The 16,132-nt window shown below is 38.6% G+C and overlaps 1 protein-coding gene across 1 annotated transcript in view; it reads right to left on the bottom strand.

Annotated features, from left to right (window-relative positions):
• Positions 1-16,126, bottom strand: part of PDK3 (pyruvate dehydrogenase kinase 3) — a 51,372-nt gene extending 35,246 nt beyond the window's left edge. The window contains exon 1 of the mRNA XM_057375474.1: positions 15,952-16,126. Coding sequence (XP_057231457.1) covers positions 15,952-16,057 — 106 coding nt within the window. The 5' untranslated portion in view covers positions 16,058-16,126. The remainder of the gene's footprint in view (positions 1-15,951) is intronic.
• Positions 16,127-16,132: the final 6 nt, after the last annotated feature.

The raw sequence follows: 16,132 nt of genomic DNA, 5'->3' as shown, positions 1-16,132 counted from the left end.
AAATTGTCTTAACACTGCACCTTGGATGCTGTTCTTCACAGCAACACCTGTACAACCACATCCATCAAAAGAAGGGACATTGGACTAAGTAAAAATATCCTTAAGTCAGTATGTTAGGTATTTTCCTAATATAATTTATCATACACAAGRCTGATRAATTATATGATAGYTGCATGTATGATTAAGTAAGTCTAAATTCTAAAGATATTTCCAGGAATAGCATTCTGGAGAGAATGCTACAATGAGACTTCTACAAGTTTAGGCTACAGTCAGATTTTTTGCGTAGGCTGGCTTAAATTTTGATCTTCAATTCTATCTATTTTTCAAAATATTCAGCAATCTTTCTTGATTTTGTTCTGACTCCTGCTGGGTCAATACACATTGCCAGAATCAGGCTTTTGTTTTWAACACCACAGGCTAAAGCCAGTCTGAATCTATCAATTTGAGYTCAAAGGAATTTGCAATCACTCTCTCAGGGTTAAAGTGAAAGTTAAATTTGTAAATAATCTCTCCAKGATTTACACTGCAGCACTAGCAAGTTACTCAATAATAGAAATACATGAAACAGTGACCCAATTATCTTTGTATGAATTAAAACAGAGAAAAGAATACAGTCATCCTACATCCTAGTGTGAGCTCCACTGCACTAGGCATCAAGGGTTGTACTTAGCTTTATTTCCAAAAAAACAACTCTCTAAAAGCATGCTTATAAAAAATGAAAATGGAAATACTAGAAGACTCAAAATGAAACACTTCTTATCCACAAAGCCAAGAAGAAAGGAAAACAARGCATCACATTATATATACAGTTCAGAATTTTTCACACACCACCACCATTTGTTTCCCAGTGCCTGTAAAACAGCAATACCTGATTTCAACTGAACAATAATTCAGTTTTGTGGATTTAAGTGGAATAATTGTGCAGAATAAATTCTTAAACCAGGAATTGAAACAAGTTTATTTCAATGAGCAGTATCACATTAAGGCAACAAAGAAGAAACCAGACAGGATACAACCTCTTTGTTAMATGTCTGTTCTACTGCAGGGAACAAAGCAATCCCCTAATATTCTTCCTGGTAGAAAACAACCCTATAAAGTAATTATGTTTTCTAAGGGATTAGGTTTTAATGCACGGTCAAGAGGCTAGATTATCTTCATATTTTTACTCTTAATGAAGTTACACTTTCAAGTTGATTAAAAAACTTCAGTAATATACCTACAGAGACTGCAACTTAACCCAGAATGTGACCCAAGAGAGTAAAGGAAAAGCACACATAAAATATCCCAGTCTAAAGGTAAACTACATAAATTTCTGAGCATCTTCTAAAAGCATAGATGGATGCAACAGAAATCAAGATACCAAGTCTGTGACATGGGAATGAGAGAATCTGATGGATTTACCTAAGAAAAAATAAAGAACACAGCTATGCCCTCCAAGGCTTCACAGTTCACTACAGAGGAGGCAGCAGCAACCTTGTCCATCAGGAACCAAACAAGCATCTGATTCAAACTGCAAAAGATTCAAGTCTTAATCTGCAGAAACTTCCTGATGGTAAACACCGTAAAAGAGAGTAACCTGATCTGATTTAGCCACCTCTTTTACTAGTGAAGGTAGACATCTGCCCAAAATGACATTAAATTAGTTGATTCAGTCTCTGAAACGAGATTAGATTGAACACTGCCTAACATTCTTTGTAGCCCTAATGCTCTCCTGACCCACAGGAAGAAAGTGATTACCTCATACTGTGTCAAACAACCATAAGAGAAAGCAGTGCAATTTTGCACAGGGAACCAAGCAAAAAGTGAGAASTCTGAAGCAAGTCAATTAGAAAAAACACAGCACAGACTGCATAAATTAACTCATACAATAACAGCTACTGACAGAAAAATGATAATAAAAAGCAAGATATTTGTGAAGAAACTAATCCTCAAGTTAATACTATTGCACGCATACCTAACACAAAAACTGAAAGAAATGTCAAATGTCACCACAGGTTTAAAAAAAGAAACTGTTTAATAAATGTTCTACCATCTTCAGTCTTCTGAACAATCTTGTCTGGGMTAATCAGTCACCCTATACAAAAGTCACATAAGAATGGATATTCATGGCCTCTGCCACTTTTAAATATTCAGTTCAAAACCAGCACCAAAGAGAGACTATGATGCCAATCTTGAGACTCTTTTGTTTAAGAACAAGTCAGTATAATGGACTGACAACAGACATCGTGAAAATAAGAAAATACATCAGTCAAAGAAAGATCTAAGCAGCAATTTCCTGGGCTTCACATCAAACTAAGGTCAGTGAAGAATATTTTAAGGATAATCTTCCATGTAACAGCCTCACACATGTTGGAAACAAGCCAGGGTTCGTAAAAACAGAGTGGGAATGGTACCTGTAAAAACACTGCCACATTTGGAATGGTCACTGTTCACAAGACAGTGAATGTTGGTGAATTTGCTTATGCAGTGAGATATGATACACCTGAAGAATGATGTGGTTGCCAATGCACAACTTTAGGTTGAAAATATAGGTAAACTTATTCAAATAAGGGTAACACATTAAAATCTCAGAAAAAGTTCACCCAGATGATGATACTTAATATTAAATCAAGTTTTTTAGATACGAAAAAGTATTACATGTTTCCAGCAAGAATGAATCATGCCAATTATTCAYCTAGGTAGGTATCAGAGGGAGAAAAAAAWTTAAGAAAAACMTATGAATAAAACATGATYCAGAACMTTTGAGGTAGCACAGGTCATAAAAGCAGACTTGAATGCATTAGAACTTCTAAATGTAATGCCATCAGAAGGGAAAAAATTTAAAATGGAATGTTTTAGGGTTATACATCAATGTTATCACTGGTGGASCTTCCATGCAAAGAAAACTCAGGAAACAGAGTTTTGCCCTCAGTTTTCTCCACTACTCTCTCCTCTCTGGATTCAACTCTTCCCCAACATTTACTCATCTCTTCTGATTCCCACTTTCATCTTTAACTTCACAGTGCTCAGAAATGGAAAATAAATTAGGTAACTCTTGCAAAGAGGCACTTAGAGAAAACTTGTTCTGGGTCCTGCAACAAGAGGTACAAACAATGTAGAGGCTTTTCACACGCATGCAGCAGGCCCTGATCCAATTCTGGCAAATTCTACAAACTGCCAGAGCAGTACTGCGCTGTCCAAGATTCACATTACAAAAGGATTAGTTCCATACAGAAGGCTCTACACAAACCTCCRTTTTGCTGCAGAAGAGGGCAGAAATGCAGCATGAGACCATGAACTGTAGCTCCAATGCTCTCAGTTCAGCTGCCAGATTCCCACATTCATGAATACCCATTTGACAACAGACTCCAGCAACAGCCCTTCACAGTGTTGATCAAAGTCACCTAGCTCAAAAACCTAATACAGTTGTCACATCCCCAGGTTGTCACTGGACTGCCAAGGTCGCATCATAAAAGCATCAGTAGTTCTGAATAATAACAGCCATCTGCCAGAAGAGGCAGGAAAAGAAGAAACAAAGTACTCTTTTTCATCTTTTCACTTTGGGCATAGGTCTAGTTCACTCCATTAACTATGCATTGAACACCAGAGACAAGCACTGTATTTACTTTAAGGCTCAGAAGCAAAGTCTCACCTGTAGTATGTCAGAGACAAGGGACTTAATCCAGAATCCAGAAAAACAAGATCAGAAACCACTATGGTTACTTTTAGATAGGCCAAAATAAAGAAAGACAGGAAAGCAGGAGTGATCAACCATATCTACTCTCTTCTCTTGAGCTTTCAGAATATTTTATAGCTCTTGTACAGGCAAAAAAACCAAAGTGAAGTAGAAGGATGAAGAAATCTCCAAAAGAATATGCAAAAAGATCAGTATATCAGAGCAGACTAAGCAAAAGCTAAAACTAATAACTTGCTGCTGCTGGAGGTAGGAAAACACAACTTTAAAAGAATAATTTCAATGATCACACACCATTTCAGGAGCATGGGCTATTTATTAAAAGACAAACAAGCTATACTTGCACAGCCCAAATAAATGTGGCTACAGAACAAAACCCAGCAAAACAAGTCCAATTTAGAGAAAATTGGCATTTTCTATTCCCCGATGACATTTTCAGCATACTCTCTAGATATTTATCTCACCAAGCACTAAAAATATCAATTCCACAGAAAGTTTACAGGGTTTGTTGGCTTGGTAGCAGACATGGCTTTGTAAAACCCAATGAAGATGATGAAGCAAGTGGAAAAAGAACACACAGAATATAACAGGAGATGTTGACTCTTGTTGACTCTCAACCCTATCACAGACTGCATCTAAGAAATCTGTACTTTGAAACTGGACYTACYATGCTGTGCTACARAATAGCAACCACAACTTGCACAGCTGCTCCTTCCCACATGAGTAACCTGCAGATGGAGGATCCAAAATTTAAGATACAAACCACACTATCTCAGGTATTCAGCCTCTTTTCAGACACCTCAGGATTAATCTTCAGCCCAAGTTCCATTACTGGTCTCTAAGGCTACTTCCACCAACCCTTGCAATTGTTTCATGCACATGTGCTGTTTTAAGGGCATGCTTTCACTTGGCACGTGTGAGTGGCACATTAAGAGATTCATTCTGTCAGTAAGGAAATCAGAGAAATTCTGAAGTTTCAACAAATGAAACTTGAAGAATAAAAMACAAAACATACTTTTTAGATCTTACTGAACCACAATAAACATATCWCTTTTCTGATGTCAATTAAGTTCTSTCAAAACAGCCAGGAAACCAGCCTAAAGCCAGAGGAACTAAAGTCTGCAAGTAAACTTTCCCAAATACTTGTTTCTCTTCTTCAGCCCAATTCCCATGGCTAGGTAGGCCTTTTCAGCCTAAAAGAAAGCACACCAATAGGGGTGCTTGAGCCCCATCAGTCTACCTGGTTTATGTTCACAGATGAGAATTTAGTTGTTATCACTGTACAACCATTGATTTCCACTCTGCCATTTCATTGCTAAATGCAATCCAAACTAGCAAGCACACAGGTTAGTTGGCTTTCCAGTTAAACTTTCCAACAGCCAGGTGACACAAGATAGGGATAAAACAAGGACTGAAGTACTGAAACAGTTGAGTTTAATAAATTATTTCTACTTTATGCAATTCAAATAGCAACAGGTTCAAGCATTTTTTGGCTGCCAGGGCAACTGCAAGGCTCACTTTCAGTTCCAAGGGAAAATATCAGTACAGCATTCACTCAGGAGGATACATYAGCCTATATCCTGTTGTCTGAATGACCAGATCAAGTCCCATTCATAATCAAGGTCTAGACTTTTGAACTTAGGAAATTCGAAAAGAACTACAACTACTTTTGAATTTGTACACAGAAAAAAAAAACCACACCTTACTTCCACTTATTTCCAAAGGTCCTATGAGTGAGCTGGTTTATGTCTTATGTGTATTAAGTACTATGCCCATGTTAAGGAATACCACTAGCATCAAGAARAAGTCAGTTCACATTTTCATATAAATGCAGGTAAAAAAAAAATGGCAGCTAGCTATTCTTAGCAAAGCTGGACAGCTCGTTATGGACTGAATAATTACATTTGCTATCACATTAGTTATACASCAATTTAACAATAAATAATGCAATAAGTAACAATATACAACTTGTGAACTCCAGTAAGCCTCTTTCAAGTAAAGGGTGYTCTGAATGAAACCAACTGTGCTGGAAAGCAGCTTAACTTACTGTTGAACTGGAACAGATCAACAGGAGGAATTACCAGATGTACAATACACTGCAATCATCAATTTTGACTCTGAAAGCCACAGCCTTCCTATCATAGAAAAGATTCAAGGGAAGACACGTCTGTTCCTCTCAAGAGGAATGAGTTAGCAGACAACCACGTGTCAAAGCTGTATACCAGCTGTTAAACAGAACAACCCAAATTAAAATAAAAGCGTGAATTTTAAAAATAAGCTTCTCTGATCTAAAACTTATGTTTAGCTGTTTACCACACACTTCTAACAAAGTAACTCTTTCAGTATTTTAATGCATTTGCCAAGAGATAGCACAGTAATCAAACGGATATCTAGTATCTATAAAGTTTAATGCAGAGGCACTCAACCAATTACCCACAGGCTGCGTGCATATTTTAGACAAAGACCCCAAGTTGTCTTTCCTTTGAGTAATTTGGKAGTAGGATGAAAACCAGGTGAATCATTTTAGCAGCAAAGCTTTGTCTCACCATACCACAGGCACTCCCCACCTTAAATGAAAAGCAAAGATTCAAAATGTTCTTAGGAGAAACCATGACCTTGATCAGGTTCTTGGTCTTAGAACTTTCTGAGCAACCCAGACTCCTTCCTTAGCCAGGCACCAGGGGCTTCTAAAACAAACAAATAAACAAATGACACCAAGAAACTTCATTCCCTTCTGTTGCTCTGATCAGCTTCTGTTACAATAAACTGACCAGAAAAGACTGAGTTTTGCTTCTTGGGTCTTATAATCACCTTTTCCTCCCACAAGAGGTAAAAATCTATTTCACACTGAAGATTATAACTAGATGTTCCAAATTTTTAACTCTCCCTAAGCTCTCACAAACTTTGACAACTTCCTTCCTATCCTTYATGAAAAACTTCCATAATTCTCCCTAACCATTCCAGAAAAATACAAATCCCTGCTTTATCCTTTRGTTCCTGACAACCTGCCAAAGGAAAAGCTATTCCAAATCCCCAGCATAAATAAAATTAACGTTTATGAGCAAAGAYTCACACAGTTAAAACCAATTACATAAAAATACTGCCAATACCATGCTCCAGTTTCCTTTCAGTCTTACTGAAATGTATTCAATTGTTAAACATCTTGTTTCAAAACAATTGATAATTAACAAATCACATTACAAAAAAGATTAGAGGATTCCTCTACGTCATTGCTAGTTATCAGTTTGAAGGTATTTTTGCAGTCTATAAAAATCTTTCAGAAGAGCATAAAAAAAGAACTAAAACAAACAAGTAGCAGTTAAAATGTAAATTATTTTTAGCAAAAAAATTCTGCCTCTCTCTATTCAGTCTTAAACCTAATGCTGAAAAACACCAACTACAGATTTGCACAAGTCTACTATTTTAATGAATTGTCAGTGAAAGTATTTATAATACTGTGTCACTTTATTTACATTGATTACAAACTAATAGAAAATAATYTAAACAGAACAAGGAAACATAAGACAATGTCACATTTGCATAWGAAGGTATAAAGGAAACCAGAGCCAATAAAATAGCCTCTTATAACACACAGAGTATCAGAAAAAGGAGAACTATAACTCAAGAGTCACAGCTCAGTGCTCCAATTCATCCTTTCAACCTAACAGTTACAAAAAGAAAATTACATTTAACTGACTCCAGAAAAACAGAAAAACGTGAACATACTTTTAAAAGGATAARTAGCAGCCTGTGAAATATTTTAGCAGTTTTGAGAAAAGGTGGCTGTCAGAAAACAGCCACTAATGTAGCCATTACATTAAGGATAACTGACAACAAGAAAAGCTGTGGAATAGAGGAACTGTGGAATTAGATAAAACAATTCCTGCATCTTTGCCTAATTTTATGATGGATCATACTGATTTGGGCTGTGGGAGACTGGGGACATACCATTCACTCCTCACAACACAGTCCTGTGGAGACCAATGACTGCTAGTGCAATATAGGGCATTTATGAATTGTTCTTCATAAACATTTGTACTGAGCTGGCTGCTGGAGTGAGTTTTCCTCACCGTGCCCGAGAAAATGCTGTGCCTTGGAGCTGTAACTCAAAATGTTGGTGTCAAACTTGGTCACCCAAGACACCCACCCCACCGTGACCATCAGGGCACAGCTCTACTTCGGGGGGGTAGGGAGTTCATCACTTGTTTCTCTTCCTCTTTGCTTTACTTCTTAAACTGTCTTGTTCTAAACAAGAACTTTTGCCCTCCCTATTCTSTCCCCATGCCAGTGGGGGGTCAGAAGAGGGGAGAAAGCACCAAAATGGGTGCTCAGCTGCTGGATGGGGTCAACCCACCATAACACTGAATATCTATGATACATAGCAACCTCACCTTGAAGTTATTCCAGTATTTTGTATGTTGAGGGATTTTTTCTTGTTGGTTTTCTTTGCTTTTTTGCAAATTAAGACAGTCACATGTGGTTGTGCCAAAACTTCATAAAAAGCAAGGTGCAGCACCTGTTGCTACTGCCTTAGCACACACCAAATTCACTTGGAAATTAGGCCAGGCCAACACAATCTACTGTCTCTACTATCTTATTATCTCTTGGTGCTAATCCATGTATTAATTCATTATTAGCTCCATCACTTTTTCAGCTACTGGAGTCAACCTGACAACTCTAATGCTCTCCTCATCCTTTTCTCTCCAAGACAAGCAGTRTTATTTCCCACTTYCACAACTTTGRGGCCATCACCACCCCTTATTTCTATGGAGTCCAGAAGCACCAACTGTGCTGCACAAAGCTGCAGACATTTGCAGAAAAAAGTGTTCAGACACTCACAAAATACAGAGCTAATTTACTTCTACTGGGCCCCACTAAGCCAAGAGGATCTAGACATATTTCAGCTTATCTAAAATTCGGGTCAGGGGAGAGTTGTGATTTCCTTTACACTTCTGGATACAATTAATCTTTTTCTGAAAACCAAAGCAAAGACGAATTCAACAGTCTTTATCATTATGTACCTACTTTCATCAAGTTCAGCATTCTCCCCAATTACTATAAATCATCTCARCATCTTTTTATCTGCTTTTCTATCCCATGACTTTTCACCTTGGCTGTTATTTGTACTGCAACCCAAGACAGATGTCCTTGCTTCCAGCTTTCATATTATTTTTTTTAAAATCAACAGTATTTCTGGAATTCATAACACTGTTCTGCCCTCTCCTATCTTTTGTTTGCATCAGAATTGCTTTCTCAACCTGACAGATCATCTTATACTCCTTATGTCTTAGGAGAAACCCTATCGACCTACTTTCTTGGCTTGTAAAAGTTACGCTATTTTTAAATCACTAGCTGTCACTTCTTCCATTCTGGAGAAGGAATGCTATCAAATTCATGTTCATTTTAACCAACATTTACTTTCAGATTTTTCAAGCACCTCCTTATTAGTTTACTCTAAAGCAGGCATTTCAACAATTTCTATCAGCTGTTAGAAGAAAAACATGTCCCAAATATTCTTAGATCTTCAAGAACTACAAATCCTATCTTTTCATCCCTCCAGAAAGAARCTTCCCAAGCCCTCAATGTCTGTCAAGCTGTACTCTCCATTGCTTCTTCTGCTACTGGCTAAAAAAAAACAAACAAACCCACTGGCACYGTTTATTTCTTCATGCAGATGAGAAGTTCTTGACCCTTCTCTTTCAGAGAAGACAATTCTGCTGTGTGCTTACACGCCATTCCAGCTTCAGGGAATAAAAAGCTCAAGCATGCAGAAATGTTCATGTGCAGGGAAACATCATCTCCCCTTCCCAGCATTCCATGGCAGAGGACTGCACAACTGATCAGTCCATAAACAAACAGAACACTGACTGAGAAATTTTCTGCTGTTTTGGGAAACAAAACTCAACCAATACTATCAGCTGAAGGATGCTCATTTGTAGACTAATAGACTATGCTTACAGACAAGAGTATCCAGCCAAACCACCTACTGAAGACAGAATTTTCAGTGCTTAGGCTTCATGAGGAAGAAAAAAATTATTATCTTGGTGATCCAGTTTGATCATGAACAGCAATTTATGGAATTTGTATTATAACTATATTAAAATATTGCATTCAGAATATATAAAGTCTCAATTATTGGCAGAAATTAAGTATTCCTTTATTAAATARACAGCCTATAAAAGTGACTGATACAGATAATTCTGCAAATTAAATGCACGACAATCTATTATTACACAGTCCTCCCACACACAAATATCTTTATCATAYCACACTTCAATAGTGACTGCTGAACAAAGTTACCTAACCACAATGACTCTTCCAGACCTTCAAAACAATCAATAGTAGGCCTCATAAAACCCTTCAATATTATATATAGTATTGGAACATCATTGCCTGCCAGCAACTGGCACTTGTAAATAGGAACAGGTTATAAATAACTGCTGCATCAAAAAAGCTTCCAGCTTACTCGCTRTGCTATAACCCATTCAAAGAAAATGCTTTTTAATGTTATGAAATGCAAACTTTATCCATGCCCAGATCTAGGGAATGAAGTACTGAATACAGGAAAGTGATAAMTGCAAAAGAATTCAAGAACAAAAGCAGTCAGAAAATCCATCTTGCACATCCAGCTGTCACTGTGACCAAAGGGTAGCCTTTCAAGGTAAAAACTAAACAGCAGTAAAACAATTTTATTCCATCATTCCACAAAACTCCTAAAGGGATTCTATTTAAAGCACTAAGAGACATATTTGAAGAACAATGCTGAAAATTCTGGGAAAGTCACGAAAGTTAATGCCATGGTATTTTCATAAGGCTTGAAATAGTTTGTTTAATGTATTTAGCTTTACAAAATCAAGAAAAATACTCCACCACAAAGTACAAATACCTCATAGTGAAAATACTGCAGGCATCAAAGGATCCCAACCTACCAACAAAAGCTCTAACAAAACTGCTGAATGGAAGCTGAAGCTAGTCAGATGAAAATAAAAGACAGTAATGTCTGACTAGCATTCATCTCGCTGATCCCACTCAGTGGATAGCTTTTTTTTTTTTTGGAAGATGCATTTATATCAAACATAAGGTTTAAAGGACAATGCACAGGGAGTAGCAGAAAAAGCACAGCTGCAGGCAATAAATAGCAGGTAATTATTAATATATTTTAGCCCTAAACTTTSCAAGTGTCATAGATGCAGAGTCCCTCCACTAATGTTTTATTTTTAAAAAACACCACCAATGAAAAAACTCCAGTATCTTTTTGTGTAGAAAAAGCTTCCAAAAGCCATCTTCCATAAGAAGATTAATAATTATATTTGGAGACATAATGCTGGTTTTGACCTCTACTTTTCCTACCCCCACATTTTGTTGTTCAAATTGTATCTGCCAACTACCTCTCCAGTGGCAGGCTTTCAGCTCAGATCCATGCCTCTGCCAAGAAGGCAACACGAAGCACAAACACTCTTGCAAAACCCCAATCTAAYACTGCTCATACAACTGTCAGCAACCAACAGCAATGCTGAAAACTGCTTTGCTCTTTATATAATTTTGGAAGAGGACTACACATTTCCCCAAGACAGGTAAATTTAATRGGTACCACATAAACTAAACAACTTCATACCAAACATTGTATTTAAAAAATGAAAAGGATCCATTGATCATGTTTTCTTCCAGATATGCCCCAGGGCACAAGAGTTTCATGCTCTCATTGTGATTATCTGTTGCCTGCTCAGCTGTTCTCAGTACAGTAAAATTACTAAATTACAACCTTTGTGATATTTTTCAATGCCACTAACTGCAGCAGTCACCACAAATATTTTGATTATAACCTACAAAATCAGGATCTCCTAAGTCACATTCCACAACAAGAATTCACAATGATTCACTATCTTCTGTCTTTAGCACGTGCACAACTTTTTAATCCAAGCTCATTAGTAACTCCGTGGTACATAAATATTAATATATGACATGCTCAAAGGGCTAACAAAAAAACAAGTTTAACCCCATAGGTACACAAATCCATCCAAAGCACTCGAAATGTGAAACAAAAAGGGCTAGAATATATCTAGGTACAACTGGCAAAGAGAGCTTCAGTAGTAAATAGGCAGATTGTTTGTTTTTCTGACAAAATGCACCTCAGGCTCACTGGTCTCAGACGCTTGGTCAGCTGAGTGGCAGCAATGACAGGATTACAYGAGTACAGCATCCTGGCACACGTTCACAACACAGCACTAGCACAGCTTCAAATGACTCTTTCATACGTGATCAAAGSATTACACAATTTATATTCCATTCGTGTCTCCATTTGTGCTTAATTATATGTAACCTTTGCAGTACAACTATTCATTTGAAAAAAAAAAACATTTGTCAGTAACTCTACTGACAACTGAGGTCCCCCGACAGGAGCAAGCAGCTTTGTGGAGCTTGCCAGCTGGGGCAGGGTTCAGCACTAGAGAAGCTCTCTGGACAGGCTGCAATGCAGGCACCACAAGTTCATGTCTCTGTGTGTCTTTTTTTAAAAGCTAGGACACTCCTAGAAAAGAAACTTTACTTTCCTCAAATAGGTTATTACCTCCCCAGGCACGGGACTGAACAATTGATAACCCATGTGTGTGGTTGCTGATTAAGAGCATTGGGTGTTTTGGATTAACCTGTCACTCTCTGCAGCCCACCTTACATGCTTAAGCAAATCTAAATTGATTTGCTCTATCAATATGAATCTCCAGTATGGCCTTTTTTTTTCTCAAACAGTCCAACACCCAAAATGTACAAAGATCAATGGATCTGAATGTTAGACAACATCTCTATTTACAAACACCTTCCAGAAAATATATTTTAGTAATTAAATCACTCTGGGTCATTAAGGAATGCCTGCACTTGGAAATCTATCAAAACAACTTCCAGAAGAACTACCCAAGTTGGGAAGCACACAACTGAATCCATTTGGTTGGTTTGGGCCTTTTTTYCAGAGCAGAATAATTTTGGAGGCCTGGATAAACCTGGAGTGACACACTAGCATTGAACAAGGTCAAAATTTGTTTATATTGAAACACACTTACAGAAGGTCATTCTTTTGCAAAGTAACGAGATTGCACAAGAATTTTGGGAAATGCACTTGGTAACAGAAAAAACTGCCTGAACAGAATTCAGGAACGTGCAAACAGAAAATGTACACCCAGCAAAAAAGAGAAAAAGGCTGCACAGTGTGAGTGCTCAGATTTTCTGACACAGAGGTCTSAAGCCCATGGCACAGTAACCTCTGACACACTCGCGGCAGCTACAAAGACAGCTGAAAGCACGACAGAAAGAACATCCCACAGGGCAGAGCACAGACACAAACAACTCAGCTACAAAAAACAAGTGACTGTCACTGCTCTAACTACTGCTTTCTGGTTTGCTWMACAGGTTTTTAGTASTAGCAAGCTACTTTAAGCAGGCAARCTGTCTTTTATAGTGGCTTAATCTCAGCTGAATTAAGCTGAGAAAGTTTTAAAATAAACGTTGTTAATTTATATCTCTGGAAAGAAATAGAGGCTCTACAGCCTCATATGCACACAACCGTGTTCCCTACAACCCACACATTTAGTCGGTAATTAAAGAAAATCCAAGCTGTATCTCAATATACATTGCCACCAACTATCTTTGAGAGACTCTTCAGCTCACAAGGAATACAAAGTTTCTCTTCCCCTACTCACCAGAATTTTACAAATTTGTTAAGTCAACTTAGTCTAAACCAATATAACCAATACAAAAAAAAAGACATAAGGAACATACTGACATACTGTAGTTTAATTACTGTCAGAGAATAAGAAAAAAAAAAAATTCATCATAAATCCAAATCACCATAGGTGCAAATTCCATACAAGAAATGTACATCAGACAAGAAAATCAGACTGCCACGAGGGTTATTCACGTTTCCTTTGGGCTTAGTCTTCTTCAACGTTTGTTGAAAATTCAGTCACGTTTTTGAAAAACAAGCACTACGTTCAGTTAAAAATATTATTTCTTTTGAAGTGAGACWCTAAGTAGCCTCTATAAGCTGACCACAAAACAGTGTCTTCTTCCCTCAATAYATTCTTAGAAACACAAGTGAACTGAACCTTAATTATTGTGCTCCTTATGCTTGGCATATTTGCTCTCTTAAATAGTTGTGTCCTGTGCCACCACCAAATTATTTTTTGGCTAATTCACATAGAAGTAACATAGCTCCATACCAGAGTGCATATTGTCCAGGCCTTCCACACTTCAAGTGGTAAAGCTTTTCCACCATTTTTATGTCAGTTTTTCCTCTAGACCTCCGAAGTCTCCAGTAGAACTTGAAATTAYCCAAAGCTGTAAACATCTAGGATCAGGTAAGTTAAGCAACTACATTGGRTTTAATCTATTTGCTTAAACTACTGTAATTTCCCTACTTGAGTATTCCCAAGTAAATACAGGCACTAAAGGGTAAGTAAGTRGAGATGTTAAGTGGCCCATAAAGCTTATTAAGATCAAGGTGATARGTTTAGCAAGGTTGATACAACATAAAACTACTAATTTTAGAAACTCCTGGTGACCTTTSAAGACTTAACCATAGACATTTTTTTTCCTTCAGAGGTTTTAAATGTCAATGACTAGAGAGCTTCCCATCAGTCTCAAGACACGAAGACTCTTAAATACACAACCACGCACACAAGATTCCAATGACACATCCAGTGACAACTGGAGCACATCTAAAGAATAAGGCTGGCCAGGCTGTAACGTCCTGTTCTCACTCAGGTCATTTCCAGTAACATAAACAAGGCTTAAAATTGCAATATAAAACTACTTCTTCCTGGAGAATCACAAGATGTTTTTCTAACCATAAGGTAATACAGACACTACGGTGTTAAAACAGTGTTATGAAAAGATGCCACAGAAGAGATGTCCAAAGGCAAACAGWAACACAGGGCAACACAAAACTGTAGAAATCCTTACCAAAAAGTAAAGTTTTGTCAGAACATCCAAGGCATTAATGCAAATTCTGAAACCTTTATGCCTCTGCAATCACAACCGAAAAGGCTCACCAACACAAGTAATTCCCCACTAACAATTTACAAACAGGCAATGATGGCATGATTTAGTTTAGTGCCAGGGCTGAAATGAAGATACAAGTTTTAGGCTGCTGCTGTTGCGAATAAAGACACAGCATAAGAATCACAAATACCAGAGAAGCCCAGCAACACAGAAAGGGRTGGGGAAGGGATAAAAAACTCAGGTGAGTGGAGAGCAGCGAAAGAGAGCACAGCTTCTAGTGAGGTTTTCCTTTAAATGGAGACAAGGTGTGACGGGAGTTTGGGAGGGTTTTTTAATGGTACAAAACCCTGTTTCACTGAGAAGTTTTATCAAGCCCATTACTGGCTTTCCATACTTATGGCATTCTTTCACTAATACCATTGCCATAATTGTGCAATTGTATTCACTTTTAATCACTTTCTGGCTGAACACTGGCTCATTTTTGTCCCTTTGCACCTTTACTGTAAGAGTGGAATAAAGGAACACTGTTAAGCATCTCTGTGTTACACACAGCCTTCACATTTWCTCTACCAGCAATATTTACGTGATAATAGAATCTCAATAACCCTCGTGTCAGAGAGCAGAAGTCAAATAACCTCCGATACAGATATGGGTTTATCGTTATCTAGATGGAAGCACGTTTTTTAACAGCAACACAAGCCATTCCTGGATTTCATTCCACGGCTTCTGAAAAGAAAAATGCTATTTATTCTGAAAAAAAATTATTTTAACTGTAATATTATCCACTCTGAAAAGAAAAATGTTTTTTTGTCATCAGCAACGTTGTCTGAAGTGTTTCTGAATTTCGCACAAACAGGTCTCCTATACAGTTAAGAGTTCATCCCCAAGCTTCAGATTGGAATTTTGAAAATTCAAATTTTCACGCTCAAGACCAGCAAGTTACTGTCTCCTTCAGTCGCTAAGCTCACAAAACACCAGGTCAGAAGCCCTTATTTTGTTCCCCATCCCCACGGTCCCCGTGTCAGGGGATAACGCAAAGAAGGAGGAGCAAGGCGGCCTGTCCTGTCCCCTCGGCGAGGCGAGCAGCGTTTGTTTGATGGCCACACGGCGCAGGGCCGGGTGTCACCGCGGGCCCCTGGGCCTGCAGGACCGCCGGGCCGGGCCCCGGCCGCGCTCCCGATGCTGCCTGAGGGCCGAGGCCGAGAAACCGGGGCCTTGCGCCGGCCACCGCTCCTCGGGAGAGCCGCGGCGACCCCCACACGCCCTCAGCCCCCGGCCCCGGCACTCACCGAAGTCGAGGAACTGCTTGATGGAGAGGGGCGAGGGGGAGAAGCGCGAGTAATACTCGATCTGCTTGGGGATGGGGCTCTTGAGCAGCGCCCCGCACAGCCGCATGGCGCGGCCCGCCCGGCTCCGCTGCGCTCCCGCCGGCGGCGGCTCCTGCCCGGGCGCGGCCGCTCCGCGCCGCCC

The sequence above is a fragment of the Malurus melanocephalus genome, unplaced genomic scaffold, assembly GCF_030028575.1.
Source record: "Malurus melanocephalus ecotype Western Australia unplaced genomic scaffold, MMel_1.1 scaffold_250, whole genome shotgun sequence".
Taxonomy (NCBI): Eukaryota; Metazoa; Chordata; class Aves; order Passeriformes; family Maluridae; genus Malurus; species Malurus melanocephalus.
Note: the sequence above shows the minus strand (reverse complement) of the source record. Positions and strands in the feature narration are given on the sequence as shown.